We start from the raw sequence: 15665 nt of genomic DNA, 5'->3' as shown, positions 1-15665 counted from the left end.
TAAGGGCTTCTTCTTTCCTGTTAAAGTTGCCCAGGTGTTTATGGGCTTCAATGGCTTCCCTGTGCATTCAGACCTGATAGTTGTCGGCATGGTCCAGAATTTCAGTGTTTTCAAATAGCATTTTATGCCCCGAATGGTTTGTAACGTGTTCTGCTACTGATGATTTTTCTGGCTGATCCAGCCTGCAGTGTTTCTCTTGTTCCTTGATTCATGTTAATGTTTGATTCATATTAATGTTTTATTCTGTTGTAAAGTGCCATATACATCAATGGCATTATATAAATAAATAAGTAAATAAATAATAATACCAACACAGAGACATTGACATTAGTGTTGCACAAAGTGGTGGTCCCTGGGCTGGTGCTGGCTTCTGACCCACTGGCTGCCAATTCCTGGAAAGTTTCCAGGAAAAAAAGAAAGAATTCTAGCCAATGGATACAAATTCCATGTCTGTCCCTGGCAGCCCTGGTTCTGGCACACTGGGATGGGACCACTGGGATGGGTCCCCCACACCTGATAGCCTGAAGCATTGCTTTCCATCACTGCTCCGTCCAAACTCCTGGGACATTGTCCCTGGAAGCCCTGGTTCATGTGGCTTTGTGGCCTCTCTCTCTAGAAGCCAGGGCCACGCTCCGCTCTGGGCCCACAACAAACTCCAACTCCTAGATTTCCACAACCTTGGAGTTTATCACACGTGAGGAATTTCTCTTAATTTCAAATGAAAAGAAAGTGGGGCCAGAACGCATTCATGTGAATTTGCCAGTTTAGTGAATTTACATGAATGTGAATTGCATTTGAACTGACCCCCCCCCCATTGCCTGAAAATAGCATGCCATTGCCCGAATTTGCGTGTGGAAGTCTATCACGCAATAACGTGAAACCCCATGATTGCATTCAGATTGCCATTGGATTATACTTCCAATTTCCCTTGTCTGATTAACTCCCTTGAGCCAGGGCAGTTCAAGCGGTGCCAAACTGGGTTATTTCTCCAGTGTGGATGCAGCCCCTGTCTCTCCCATAAAGTGCAGACCCCCCCCCCCCCCCCCAGGCCGTAACAGAAAAACCCACCAGCCCCTTTTCTCCCCCCCTTTCAACCCCATCCCCCCCAAGTATTTCTTTTTTTTGGGAGAAAGAAAGACAAGCCCACCTCTCTCCATCCCTGGTTCTTCCTCTGCTGTGTTTGGCCTCCTTTGGGCACCTTTGCCTTTTCTTTTTGCAAAGGCACCAGCAAGTGGAAAGAAGAGGGAAAGGAGAGGTAGTGTCTCCCTTCGCTCTACAATCCCCCAAGTCTGTGTTTTTTGGGCGGGAGAGAGACAATTAATCCCACTTCTTTCCTTTGCTGGTTCTTCCTCTGTACTTGGCCTCATTCAAAGAGACTTTCCTTTTTCTTTTTTGCAAAGACACCAGCAAGTGGAAAGAAGACCAAAAGGAGGACTAGTTCCTTCCTTCCTCTCTCCCCCACCTCAGCCCCAAATTCTCTTTCTTTCTTTCTTTCTTTCTTTCTTTCTTTCTTTCTTTCCCTTCCTTCCTCTTTCCCATCTCAGCCCCAATTTTCTCCTTTCTTTCTTTCTTTCTTTCCCTTCCTCCACCTCAGTCCCGATCTTCTTCCTTCCTTCCTTCGGAATCGTGGGCCTCTGCTCGGGGCCAAACTTGGCCCCTTCTCCTCCGCTCTCCCGCTCCTTCTCTCCGGCAGCGCTGGGGCCGGGCGGCCGAGGCCGAGGGGGCGCCCCGGGAAGTCAGCCAGCCCCTCCAGCCCCAAGGCGGCGGCGGGTCGGCAGGACTTGCCCAGCGGCACCAGCAGCCTCCTTCCTCCGCCTCCTCTCGGGACCGAGAGCCGGGGAAGACGCCGACGAAGGAGCGCCCTCCCCGAGCCCCTCTCCCCCCGCACTCACCCTCGGCCTGTTCTCCTCCCGGAGTCTCAGGGCGGTCGGCAGCCCTTGCCCACTGCTTGGCTTCTTCTCCTTCTGCGTTGGGACACCCCCCCCCCCTTTTGAATCGATCTCTATCTCCGAAGGCCCCTTGGCAAGAGCTGCCTACCCTGCAAGGAGGGCGTTGGAGTCTTCCTCCTCCTCGCTTGCGAAAGGGGGAGGAGGGTTCTTCTCAGAGGGAGGGCAAGGAAAGAGGGCCCCCTTCCTTGGGGGAACTCCATCCCAAGCCCTAAAGAGACCAAGGAGGGGGGCTCTCTTTAGTCAACTCCATCGCAGCCCCTCAGAAAGACGGGGGGGGGGCTTCTCTTGCAGAGGAGGGCTGCCGAGAGGGAGGGCAAGGCAAGGAAGGTGTCAGTCAGTGGGGGGGGGGGCTTCTTCCTCCTCCTCCCCCCCAAAGCAGCCCAAGGGGAGGAGGGTCCTCCGGGGCAGGAGGCAGGGAGGCAGGGGGCGGGGGCGCTGCCTTGCCGCCATGCCCGGGAGGCTCGCCCCAGCCCAGCCCCGCCGCCCTTCCCGCCAGCCGAGGAGCCCCCAGGAGGCGGCTGCTTGCAACGGCTGCTGCCCTGCTGCTGCCCTTGGAGCGGAGGGGAGCCCGCAGACAGCGGCAGAAGGAGGAGGAGGCGAGGAGCCGAGGCGCAAAGTTGGGCCACAACTTGCTTTCTTGGGAGGAGAAGGAAGAGCGGGCTCCTCCCGGGCGAAGGCTGCGGCTCTTGGGGGCTTGGGGCTGCTCCTGGCCGCCTTCCTGCTGGGCGAGGGGCTCCTGGAGGAGGAGGCGAGGGCCGGCCGGCTGCTGCTGCTGCTGCTGCTCTGGGCCGGAGGGAGCTGCCTGGCCGGCGGGGCATGGCTGAGGGCCGGGCTGGGCTTGGGCCGGGGGCTGCTGCTGCTGCTGCTGGCCTTGGCTAGCGCCCTCCGCCTGCTGCTCTGCTGGGGCCCGAGGCCGAGGCCCTGGCTGCCCTGCGCCCTCCTCCTGGGCTGCTGCCTGGCCCTGACCCTGGGGGCCGCCTTCGCCCGACACGCCCGCAGCCCCAGAGCCAAGAGGGGCCCCCGGGAGGAGAAGGAGGAAGAAGAAGAAGAGCCCCGGCGGCAGCAGCAGCAGCAGCAACAGCCCCCGGGCCAGGAGCCCAAGGCAGCAGGAGGAGGAGCAGGCGCCGCCCGGGACTCCCAAAGGCGCCGCCGGTCCAGCTCCATGATCTCCGCCGAGATGGCCGGCTCCGGGAGCAAGTCCCACCGGAGGACCTCGCTGCCTTGCATCCCTCGGGAGCAGGTGAGAAGGTTGACCAGGGCCAGGAAGAAATGTATCCAGACTGCAGAGGTAACCCGGTTTGGCCCCGCTTTAACTCTTTGTCTCTTTGCTATGGAATTCTGGGAGTTGGAGCTCCTCTCTGGGCCCCACAACAAACTCCAACTCCCAGAATTCCATAGCAAAGAGACACACAAAGAGTTAAAGCGGGGCCAAACCGAGTTACCTCTCCAGTCTGGAAGAGCTCTCCACAACTGATCCTACAGACTCCAGGCCCCCTGACTCTCCCACACTTTGAGGGGGCTGGTCCTCCTTCTTTCCTTCCCGGGGAGGACGCCGCCAAGAGGCTCCCTTTCGGGCTGAGGAGGCGCCGGGGCTCCTTCGGGGCCACTTTCCGGGAGAGAAGCAGCTCTTTGAGGGGAAGAAGTTGCCGGCAAACTTTCCCTCGAGAGGCAGAAGCGGCCGGGAAGGAAAGGAAAGGAAAGGCAAGGAAGACGGGGGGATCCTCACAGCAAGAACGGAAGCCTTTTGACACCGCTTTAAGGCTAAGAGAGTCCGGGGTGACCGGGAGCGTCCTCCTTTCCCAGGACATGTCCTACATTTCACCTTCTGTCCAGGAGGTGGTCCAAAATGTCCTTTTTCCTTCCTTTTTCTTCCTTCCTTTCTCTCTCTCTCTGCACTCTCTGTCTATCTATCTATCTGTACATAATAATAACAATACATAATAAAGAAACATTCTTACCTTACCATTCCATCTGGATCTAGGCGGCTTACAATCATGATAATACATACAATACGATACAAAATAAGCCTCTGCAGCCCCTTTCTCTTATGCAACAAACATAATATCAACATAATCATACTTAAAATAACTTGCCATACAGTCATGAAAACCAGCATTAAAACTCAAGTGTCTTCTTTTTTAGCTTCTCTTTGGCAGGCCCTGCATTTTTACTCAGATGCCCTACATTTTTGGCAGTGCCTGGTCCTCCTTTGCTGTGAGGACATCTGGTCGCCCTGGATCTGGAGTGCGCCAGGATCTTGGAGCCCCTTGGAGACTGACCAAAAGAAAGACAAGTTGGTAGCCTGAGTTTTGCTAGACTTGAGCGCCTGCTTCCTCAGAGTCTCTCTGAGGAAGAAGGTTCAGGTCTACCAAAGCTTATGCTACCAACCTTTCTTTCTTTCAGTTAGTCTCAAAGGGGCTCCAAGATCCCTTGGCACTCTGGTTTTCCAGACTGACATGGCTATTGCGAAGACAAAGGCTTTCATGGCTGGCACCTATAGTTTTTGGTGGGTTTTTTGGGCCATGTGGCGTTCCCCAGCATCTGTAGCTGGCACCTTCAGGCAATGCATTCTCTGAAGATGCCAGCCACAGATGCTGGTGAAACGTCCAGAACAAACTCTTCTAGAACATGGGCACATGGCCCAAAAAACCCACAAAAAACTATGACATGGCTGTGTCTTTGAATCCTGGGATAGGTAGTTTGGAGAGGCACTGGAGCACTCTGACAGACTGGACTACCTCAAACTACAAATTCCAGGATGCCCCAGAATGGGGACATAGCAGTGAAAGGGGTGTCAAACTTCTTTATTTGCAGTGTGGAAAGAGCTGCAAGATGCATGAAGGGGAGGGAGGAAAAAGGGATGCCTTCCAAGGGTGGCATGAAAGATAACTTGACAGTTAAAAGTGGTAGAATTCAAAGATATAGCCTCATTAGTTTGTAGAATCCTCTGAGGAAGTAGACTTAAGTCTATGAAAGCTCATGCTGCCAACTTCTTTCTTTCAATTAGTCTCAAAGGTGCTACAAGGCCTCTCTGCAGTAAAAGTGGTGTCAAACTGCTTTATTTCTGCAGTGTGGAAGAGCTGCAAGATGCCACCGGCTGGTGTCTTTCATGCCATCCCTGGGCACATCTTGGAGGGCATCCTTTCCCCCCCTTCAGGCATCTTGCTGTTCTCCTGGTGTTACCCTTAGACTGAAGATTGCTGTGTACCATCTGTACTCTTTTTAGAAAAAGGTATCTCCCATCTTAACATCAGATTGCAACCAGCATTTTTTTAACCTAACAGAAGGCCCCTTCAAGTCAATGGGACATTTTTGTTTATTGGGGAAGCTGGCTTTTTTTTAATTGTTGCATAACTTGAAATAATTTCACTTTGAAAATCATCTTCAGGATTGCTTCTGAGCAAAAGAGATGTGTGTGTGTAATTCTTTTATTCATTCACTCATTTATTTTTTAAAGATGAATGTAATTCCTTCCCTGTCTGCCAGCTCCAGGTTCAGTACGCTGGTCTCTTCCCCCCAAATTAGCTTTTGTTGTCATTGAAAAGCATTTGGTCTGCATTTTAAAAAGTCTTGACCCGTCCAGATCTGTTATGTTCTGGGTACATTTCTTGCCTCAATACATCCTTTGAATGGTGAGACCTTCTTGCTGGTTTTGCACACCTAACTTTCCTGTTGTAGTTTGAATTCTGCAGATGCAATGGCGCATTAGTCTCCTTTTTGGCACCAGATGTGTGGGTTTTATTTATTTGAGTCTGGCTGCAGGGGGAAAAGAGAAAGTGTTAAGGTTAAGATGTCTTGGAAACTTTTCTAGAACTTTTGGAAGGAGGTGCAGCAATGTACTTTCTCCGTGATATAAGGGGAAATCGTTGTAAATAAAATTGCCTTTATGGAGCGATCTGTAGCCGGATGAAGCAAAACACTTGGTTTTAATACTAATTTTGAACTTTAAGAAGATTTTAACAGAGCTTTTGACCATGTATTCTAAAACTGCCAAGGCCCTGATTTTAAGGAAACATGCAGCTTGATCCTCTACATGTTTTTCAGTGGAACTGCTTGCTCCTTGAAAGTAAGTTCTACTAAAATCAGGGGGGCTCCCATTAGTAGGAGTTAAGTTGAACAACCCTTTATTTGGGTTTTATTCCAGAGAGGCAGAATGGAATAATATTTTTTCACTGGATTATTTTAGGTTGAGGAATTGTTCTATAGAGACAGAGCTCTTCAATCAAGGTGTTTTTGGGTCACTTTTAACCATGTGGTGGAGAAGCAATGCCCACTCTCTTTTTAATGACACTTTTATCTTAGCAGTTGTTAAGAGGAAGATGGATATTCTTTGGTCCAGTACATACTTAGTGGGAAGTAAGCTCAGCTAAACAGATGGGACATTTATCAAATGTGTTTGGGGTCATGCACAAAAGAACTTTATTTAAATAACACTTGGAGTTATCGGCTGAGAAGATATTTTCATATTCTCCCTCATTACAAACAGCGATGTATTTTCCAGGCAATGACATCAAACCTGGTGTGGGTGGCAGGTTTCTCTTCCACTCTCACCCTCAATAGTTAGACTTGCATTGCTTTATGGTTACGTTGGACTTTTTTTCTCAAACTTGCATCTTTGGCGTTTAATTTCCCACCAGTGTACTTAGATTGCTTTTAGTGGAGTAAAGTGCATACTGAATGTAACTTTTCAGAAGAAGCAGCATGAACAGAAATGCAGAAAACTGGTTTACATTGCAGCACTTTGTTTTATTGTGGACTAATATGTGAAGGATATTTTTGAGCCCAGTTTATTTGGGCCAATTTGTCAGTTAGATATTTAAGGGGATAAAAAACTTAGCTGATGATGAGTAACTCTGGTTTTATTTTATTTTATTTACTTTGTAAGATTCAAGAGCTTCTCAGCTGCTTTCTGTAGCACTTTAGCTAACAATAACATCTGAGAAAGCACACTTGCATTTAATCACTTTAATGTTGTCTACTAAACTCTATTCTGGCTACTACCTTTTGCCTACAACAGCTTCTTAAATCACCTTAATTTATGGTGTAGGACAAATTAGTATCCTTAATTGGGTTTCTATTCATCTGTCTGCAGTTAATTATACAACAAGCATGAAATTAGAGGCAGCAAACAACGGTTCATTGAGTGGTTGTATCTTAGCTTGCGGGTTGTTTGAGATCTCCCTAATCAATACAGAGAACTTGGACTGCCATCTGTTTCTGTCCTTAGGAATGCAGGGATGACTTATCCCTTTCAGTTTGCGGACAGCTGAACCATCTTGTCTTAATGTCAAGGGGGGGGGGATGTACGACTGTAAGGTACATTTCAAATGGGTATACATCCTTTAAACTGTTTGATTTCAAATTGTAAACTGTCTCTATTCATCTAAAACCTCAGGGTTTTGCAAATGTTGCTGAAGGCTATAAAAATCATGCACTGAGAATTAGGGACTTCAGTTTTGATAGAGGATGCCGCTGTGATAGTGAAGTAGGTGCATTTGCTCATTCTTATAAAAGAATATACATGGTTTGAAACTGAACCTTATAGCAGGTGTCAAAAAAGGCATTACAAACAAATAAAAATAAACTAAACCTTCTCCAAAATTTGTGAGATTTTTTAGGCCTGAGAAGTCTTGTTCTGGGAAAATTTCAGAGCCTGAAGCATGTAAAAATTGAATCTATCTGCACTTAAATATACACAAGTCCTGAGTACACATTGGTCTGACTCTGAACAATTTAAATAATAATCATCATCATAATGCGCACAAGTAGTAGAAATATTGACATTATTATAGTGGTATCATTATAATTAATACTACTGCTACTATTTATATCGTGCTATCAACATACATGGTGTTGATTACAAGATTTTCATCTGACATAGTTCAAATATCCTCCTGGAATGAATGCTTTATTTCCTTAAAGCCAATCTAGGTTATTGTTCTCATTAGGTCAGCTTGGAAAAAAATTGATGATTTTAAAAAAACATAATCTCTAGAAGATGGAGGTTTAAGCACTTCTATCTGCGTAAGCAAGCATACCAGTATCGACAAATAAAATACTAAACGACTGTTGCTTCTTCTTGGTAAAGAGCAATGCAAGGATTATTTTTGTGTGCAGCAGTTACAAGGGTTTGAATAAGAAGAGCTGGCAGATGTGCATCTACCAAATAATTACATGCGTCTTTTGAATGGTTGTTGTCTTCAAAACCTACTCTTGTTAAAATGTGTCAGGTTTTTGGGAAAGTTTTTTTAAAAGAAGGAAAGATCTCATATGGAGTGAATTGTCATCAAGCAGGGACACATTCTAGATTTGCAATTGATATAAATGAACTGAACGGAGGTGATGCTACTTGGGATGCTTGAACTGGACACATTTCTGTTACTTCGACTGCCACGTCTGCTGCTGTTATGTTTAGCATCATTAATGTTTGTGTTACATTAAAGGGAAAATTGAAGCTAAGTCCCTGCCCAAATGTACTTAACACTTTAAACTAGGTCTTATAAAAATTAGGAATCCTTAACTCTAATGCAGCTCGTTGATCTGCATTTGGTGGTTTACCTTTACTTAATAAAGCTTTGTCCCCCCCCCCTTTTTTTTTTGCTGCCTACTTGGACGTTATTGGGCAGTTGGTGGGGTTTGGTAGGTGGCTGAGACCCAGTTTGGTCAAGTCAGTGGATCACGTGCTACCCAAATCTGAACCAAAGTGTGACAGTGGGGATGAACAGAGGGAAAGGAAGGGTGGTAGACTCAAAAGCAGAAAAGGAGACATGGGAGCAAATGCAGTTGAATCAGAGATGTTGGAAATTTCATTTACTTCATGGGGTTTCTTTTAATGAAAAAGTCCAGGATTTGCAGATTTTTCTTTTTCTCCCCATAAAATAATATTTTTTTTTCTGGATAAGACATTCTTGATAATAATAATAACAACAGAACAATAAATAACAGTTGTTATGCTGAGAGTCATCAATATGGTCAATGTGGTCGAAATAACCTATTGTCCCATAGGTTCATTTATTCTTGTATACACAAATTTGCCCAGTTCAGAAAAATGGAAAAAAAATGGTATATTCACAGATTTATTTGTAAATAATAAACCTATCACAGTGGGGAAAAAAATAAAGGAAAAAAAGTAAACCGATCCACAATAAATTGGTTTCACGTCTTTGAGCTTGCATATTTATTTTTTTAATTTGGGCTTTTAAAAAACCGGGCATAAAGTGAAACTGTCAGAGTCACTCATCTGGATAGAAGGCTTTGATATGTTTAGTTCTTAAAAGCCCGGGTTTCACTTTCTTGTGTTGTCAGCCATATTTGTGGTACTGAATTAGGATTGCTGTGAATTAACACTGTTATTTTCTCCCACTGCTCCACATCTTTAAAAGATCCTAGCGGGCAGATACAACATGATCCCCATGTTGGGAATAACTGTTCTTAACAACTGAATTTGGTCAGTGCAGATGCAGTTGAGAATTTCCTTTGGTTCTGTTTTGGATAAGTGGCTTAGGGAAAGTCATACATTTCTTCATAGATGGGAATGGAAAGAATTTGAAATTTTAAAAATCCAAAATAAAATAAAATAAATGGAAAGCTCTGTTAGACAGCTGTGTTAAACTCTAAATTAAATGCGTTGGGGCTTGGCTGTGGATGGGGATACGTTTAGCCTTCAGTGCCTTGATCTTAGATTTTATTTTTATTATTGTTTGTAACTCGAAGAAAGAATTTGGCAGAAATGTGAAAAAGCACAAATAGAAATAAACTCCTAGAGAATGATAATGGTGGAAAGATTCCTACTCTTAGTGAATTTACAGTTTGAAATTGTTGGTGGGGAAATGGCACACAGATATGAGGGTATGTAGGCAAATAAGATTACATATATTAAAAGGTACTGAAACATTAAGATATCTCATGAGGCTGCCTTCTACCATACAGGTGTGTCTAATTCTCCTGTCTACTTCAGCATTGTCTATTCAGTTATTTTTCAGGGGTCATCAAATACCTGGTACTTGCTCCTCTCAATTCATGAAAATGGCTGGAATTAAACCTAGGACAGTGATGGAGAACCTTTTAGAGACTGAGTGCCCAAACTACAACCCAAACCCCGCTTATTTATTGCAAAGTGCCTCTGAATTTCTAGTGACAAACTCTAGTGTAGTCTATGTTGGGACGATGGTGCGTGTGTCTGGGATTGTTGTTGATGCTGGTAGAGTGTAAACTTTTACCAAAACATTTATGTTTGGGTTCTGGTGACAACATACATATCCCAGAGGAGGCCAATGATGGCAAAACTACTACACGAGTTGCCCTTATCTGCCCATTAATAGCCTGCTTCTTCCTTCCTATCAATTTATTTCTCTCCTAGGAACATTTGTATTTTTTCCCTACTATTTTGCAAACCAAGGCGCTTTACAGACCGCCCAAAAGGGCGGTCTGCTGGCGCCGGTGTTTGCTGCATGAAGCAGCCACAGCGGACAAACCGTGTGACTCCTCTGAGCAGCAAAAAGAAGCCGCAAAAGCGGCTTCTTTTTGCGGCACCATTATGATGCCGCAAAGCGCCACTGGTGCACTGTCATTTTGTATGTGCTCAGCACGTACTAGGGTTAGGGACGTCCGGAAAGGACGCCCCTTCCTAACCCTAGTATGTGCCAAACACGTACTTTTGGCGTGTGCGGAACGCACCCAAGTTAACTTCCTTGTTGCTCTTGTAGTCTTCACTAGATTTGTGACAACTCTAACAACTTGCTGCTTTTTATTCTGCTCCTTCACATGTACATTCAGGACGCAGGGTGGTGGGGTGCTGTTGCACTTCATGTCCTGGTGGCTGAGCTTCCTGTGGGCAAATGGCTGACTTCTGTGGAACACAATATTAGATTAGAGAGGTCTATAAGTATGATCTAGCAAGGGTCTTCTCTTCTTATGCTGTTATGAGAGTCTTGAATGGTGGTAGAATCATTCATAGAGTTGGAAATTCTATCCCTACATAGAATTTACTCTGCATGAAATTGACTTTGGATCAAATGACTCCTTTGAAGCTCTTCACTGAATTTTATTTTCTAAGATCTACATAGAATCTGCTGAGCATTCTGAGGCTTGTTCAAGGACAGCAAATTCCAAACCATTGTCTGTTTATTTTTTGCAAGTCTCCTGAAAAACTTCTCGGGAAGGGGATTTCATAACAGACCATTACATAGTTTTTTTTCATTTGTTTGTTTTTGCAAACCAAATGACATAAGTATCTCATATTTTAATTCTGTAATCTAGATGGTGTCATTGATTGGTCAGGCTGCTGAGAGAGGCTTCTTCTGTAACTGATTCAGAATTTAGAAAACATCAGTGGACTGCACCAGCAGCATATTATGGAAACCATGAAACTTTGGCCAGGATGTTATACTGCCCAATAACTGGACCCTTGGTTGAATTGGTCTTGGTTTCTGTCATTAAAAGAAAAAGAAAAAGAAAAAAAGTGCAGGGCTGTATAGTGCTATTATGGTGTGCTCCCACATTTGCATGGACACATCAATGGAGGTCATGGTTTGTGGTTTGAGAACCTCTGTCCTAGCTGTGCACAAAATAAGAGTAAGAATAAAAATAGTAATAATCATTTTACATCCTGTCTTACCCTCCCCCAGCTCTAGACCTGAAGGCAGTTGTTAATTTTTTTAAAAAACATGCAGCTAAACTATCAGTGGAATTAAAAGCATGCCCATTTGAAAAGACATTATAGACAGAATTGTGGAGATTGTCTAGGCCCCAGGGTTGTTTTATATCACTGTGCTAGGTAATACACTCAATCCTATGTCTGTTCATTGTAGGGTAAGACTGGTCATGATGAGTAACCTAATTTTCAGTGAATCCGTCTCCCCACCCCAGACTCAGGAAACTTGACCCAGGAAACAACAAAGAAATCACCACCGTGGGGATTAATCAATGCAGGATTCACAGCAAGAATGAACATCTTGGGGCTCTCCAACTGTTTGAGATGTTCTTTCTTTACATCGGCCACATGCATTTGCAAATAATACAGAATCCCAAGAAGTAATACTATAATGTTCAAAATCAGAAAGAAATGGCATCTGTTGCAAAGTGTATCAGCTATGAAATACAGCTGTGTGGAGGTGACACACTGAAATTTGTTAAAAAGAATCAGAGGGTAGCATATTGAGATCATATTCTGATAGCAGCTGCCAAAAGTTTTGTAAACTTTGATGATACCACTTTATCTAGTTCTGAAAGGACAAAACTACTCAACTATACCTCTCATCAGTCCTAGTGAATGGAGCCAGTCATGAGGCAAGGTGAATGTTCCAGTCCAACAATATCACATTCCTCCACCCTGGTTTCATAGTCAGTCTTTATGCGTAGTTACTCCAGGAGCAAGTCCTAGGGTTCATTTGAGGTAATTCCCAAGGAGCCTGTCATTTGTAAGCCAACAGACATTTACTCAGAAGCGAGTCCCACTCTTCTCAATGGGGCCTATCTTGTTCTGATGGTGATTTGATGGTGTATTCCTGTATGGCAGGGGGTTAGACTGGATGATCCTTGTGATTTCTCCAACTCTGTAATAATACGATTCTACAATTCTACTTGCAAATAAGCACTTTTTCAGACTGTGAAGTCGAAGGCTTTCATGGCTGGCATCCATACATTTTTGTGGGGTTTTCGGGCTATGTGGCCATGTTCTAGAAGAGTTTATTCCTGACATTTCACCAGCATCTGCGGCTGGCATCTTCAGAGAACTTTTTCAGATTGTTGATCAAAGAGAAAAAAAGAGTTCACAGCCCCCCGGCTACAAAAGCAGGACTATTCCTCGAGAGGCATGCACAAGCATAGGTGAAAAGCATGGCCGGGATACTTTTTGCAGTACAGTTCCTGAAATTCTCCAGCAAGCATTTTGTACCTAGAAAAGCTGGATTGCTTTCTCAAAAAGGAGTTGGGATGTGATGTTTAACTGTAATTGTCATCAGCCTTAGCCAGTTTAGGCGATGATGAAGAATGATGGAAACAGCATCTAGAGGGCCACACATTCTCCAACCCTGCTTTAAAAAATTATACCACTTCGCTTGAGATTTTAACAATATCTGAATATATTGGGTCCAGCATATTGGGGGGCTAGCCATCTGCAGATCGGAGCTCTTGCAGATCTCCCTGCCCCATACTAGCCAGTGATAGTATGCGCCCATCACTCTCCATTGACTAATGTGGGCTTGAGCGCCCATGTTTTTTCCCATCCGTGTTTCAGGGGAGCAGCACCGATGTGAAAGGCCCACTGTGTAGCTGTAATAGACAAATGAATTGACCCAAATCCTGAATCACTGGCTGATTGCCATCTTGCAAACAAACAAACAATATCTGTTACTAGTCCCATGGAGAACCTGTTTGACATTATTAGTTCCCTTGAAATGATGGCCCTTTTAAGTTGTTTTTATCACCGCTGAAGAAAGCTGCAAGTAAGGAAGCAAACACCTCTTAAAGACTTGGAGTTTTATTTTTGAAGTGACTATGTAAACCATAACAGATTATTCATGATTTTGAGAAGTTGTGGGAAAACAGTGGTGTGAGCATGTTTTCAGAGAATGAACAACACCTGTGAATGAAATCGCAACCTGTGATTTCCTACCTGGGAAACAAAGCTCATATCTGGGGTGTATGTATGGCATTGAAGGTATTGCCACTCTATAAGAATTCTGCCCATCTCCATGCAATTTTCCTTTCGTTCCTAAATTTATGGCACTGCAGGAACTTGAAATTTCAGTTAAACATTTTAAAAGATAATTTAGGCATCAAGAGAAAAGGAGCAGATAGAGTTACCAAGGAAATGAACACAGCAGATACAAGTTCTAGGTGTGTCATTCTCTGCAATACTAGAAATTTGAGGACTGAAGGACAGTTTCATTTTGTTGTGGCAGAATTAGTATTGGAGGGGTAGTGTCCTCATTTTGCTCATTATGGTCTGAATAATTTCACTTGTAAATTCAAGAATAAATTGCTTTATGTACATGTCACTCTATAAATGATCCACTTCACACAGCGGTGATCTAAATGTCCTTGGCCAGCTATATACATCTTCGTTTATTACCTTTCACCACCTGAATATTTGTTATGTCAAACAGCAATATGAGGTCTGGTGTTTGGTGGCACATGACAAGCCACATTCTTTCTCTGACCACAAATGGTTGTGCTGATATGATCCAAGGGTGTGTGACTGGTTGTTTGGATGGGAAGACATGCTGGGATTCTTTTAGGAGCATCATCTTGGATGCCACCTAGTTGGCTTTCTGTTTGGACCTATATAGTCAGATTTCATTAAAAAAAACAAACATAGCCAATGCGAAGCCTGTGAAAATCTAAACCTTTTGGATGGAGTCAGAAATAGGTTGAGATGGGACTGCTTAATACCCCCTAAAATAAAATGTTCCAAATGAAAATACATTGTTTATATAACTTCCATTCTGTACATGCCCATGTTTGGTTTGCCTACACTTTAAGCCCTGTGTTTTTCTCTGCTCTCTCTCTCTCTGTTTTAAAATAAACAATAAAAAAAAAACCCAGATGTTTCTCTGAAGGTATTTTCTGTTTCTTGTTCTCTTCCTGCAGTAGTTGATGAGTATTCCTGCCTCCTACAGAGAGGCTGTTTTAATTTCTTAGCAAAAGCTTCCTCTGCTCTTCACAAAAGAGAGGTTCTGTTGGAATTAGTAGCTACCCTGCCAGCTTTGAAGAGGCCTTCACAATAAACTTTCTTTAAAGGGTTATTTATCAATTCCCTGGAGCTGTATTGATTTGCTTAAAAGAGTGGTTCTCAAATAGTGAGGTGAGACGGGGGGGGGGGGGACAACACTTGAAGGCCCTGATCCCTTCTCCTCCTCCTTCACCTCCTCCCAAACTTTTTAATGTGCAAAATGTACACATGTGTTGAGTTAAACACTGTATTTACTTAAATAAAGCCATTCTAATTGGAATGATGCTATTTCTTTATAAAATATTAAAATATGCATGCCAAATAAACAAAATATTTTCATTCATATACTACATCAAGTGAGGGAGGTACATTCTCTCTATGCACATGTAAAAAGTTTGAGTACCACTAGCTTAAAACATACACAACCAAACCTGCAGTAAGTGGTAACATCTGGCTTTGTGTTAACCGGTCAGCAAGTCTGTTTTTGGTTGTAGCATGAGTTTTAAAGGATCTATCTATAGTGATAAACTATTCCCCAAATAGTCTCATCACTTTGGATAGCTCCTTTAAAGTTAAGATTACAACCCAGAGTGGCTTCTCATCCCACTAATATGGGGAGTCACTGATCCCCTGTCTGTAGTGATAACAATCTGTTTTGCCAGGTGAGATAAGCCTTATGCAAGTGAACAAAAACATTTTGAATCTTCAAAACACAACTTGAAGTGCTCTGTAAGAGTAACTTTGAAAAGTAACTTGAAATATCACAAGCACATCCCCACTCATTCGATTTAAAAGTTAGGGTGTGGTATCCACATGATGCATGCTCTGAATCCGCCCCCAGCATGCCATCATACTACGTGCCACTTCACATGGCACGTAGTGTCACAGTGCTCCTCTGGTGCTGTGTCCACACGACACAACACCAAAGGAGTGTCTTAAAGCCACAGTGCCATGACTATTGCACCATGGAAAAGCCAGATCAGGGCCACGGTGCGTGGTTGCTGTGGTCCTGATCCAGTGCAGCTGGAGGTGGCTGCAGGCTG

The 15665-nt window shown here is 44.1% G+C and overlaps 1 protein-coding gene across 1 annotated transcript in view; it reads left to right on the top strand.

The window, feature by feature from the left end:
- The first annotated feature begins 2387 nt into the window (after positions 1-2387).
- Positions 2388-15665, top strand: part of PDE3A (phosphodiesterase 3A) — a 391731-nt gene continuing 378453 nt past the window's right edge. Inside the window, exon 1 of the mRNA XM_042469406.1 lies at positions 2388-3189. Within this exon, the coding sequence (XP_042325340.1) occupies positions 2398-3189 (792 nt within the window). The 5' untranslated portion in view covers positions 2388-2397. The remainder of the gene's footprint in view (positions 3190-15665) is intronic.

The sequence above is a fragment of the Sceloporus undulatus genome, chromosome 5 (assembly GCF_019175285.1).
Source record: "Sceloporus undulatus isolate JIND9_A2432 ecotype Alabama chromosome 5, SceUnd_v1.1, whole genome shotgun sequence".
In the NCBI taxonomy this organism is placed as follows: domain Eukaryota; kingdom Metazoa; phylum Chordata; class Lepidosauria; order Squamata; family Phrynosomatidae; genus Sceloporus; species Sceloporus undulatus.
Note: the sequence above shows the minus strand (reverse complement) of the source record. Positions and strands in the feature narration are given on the sequence as shown.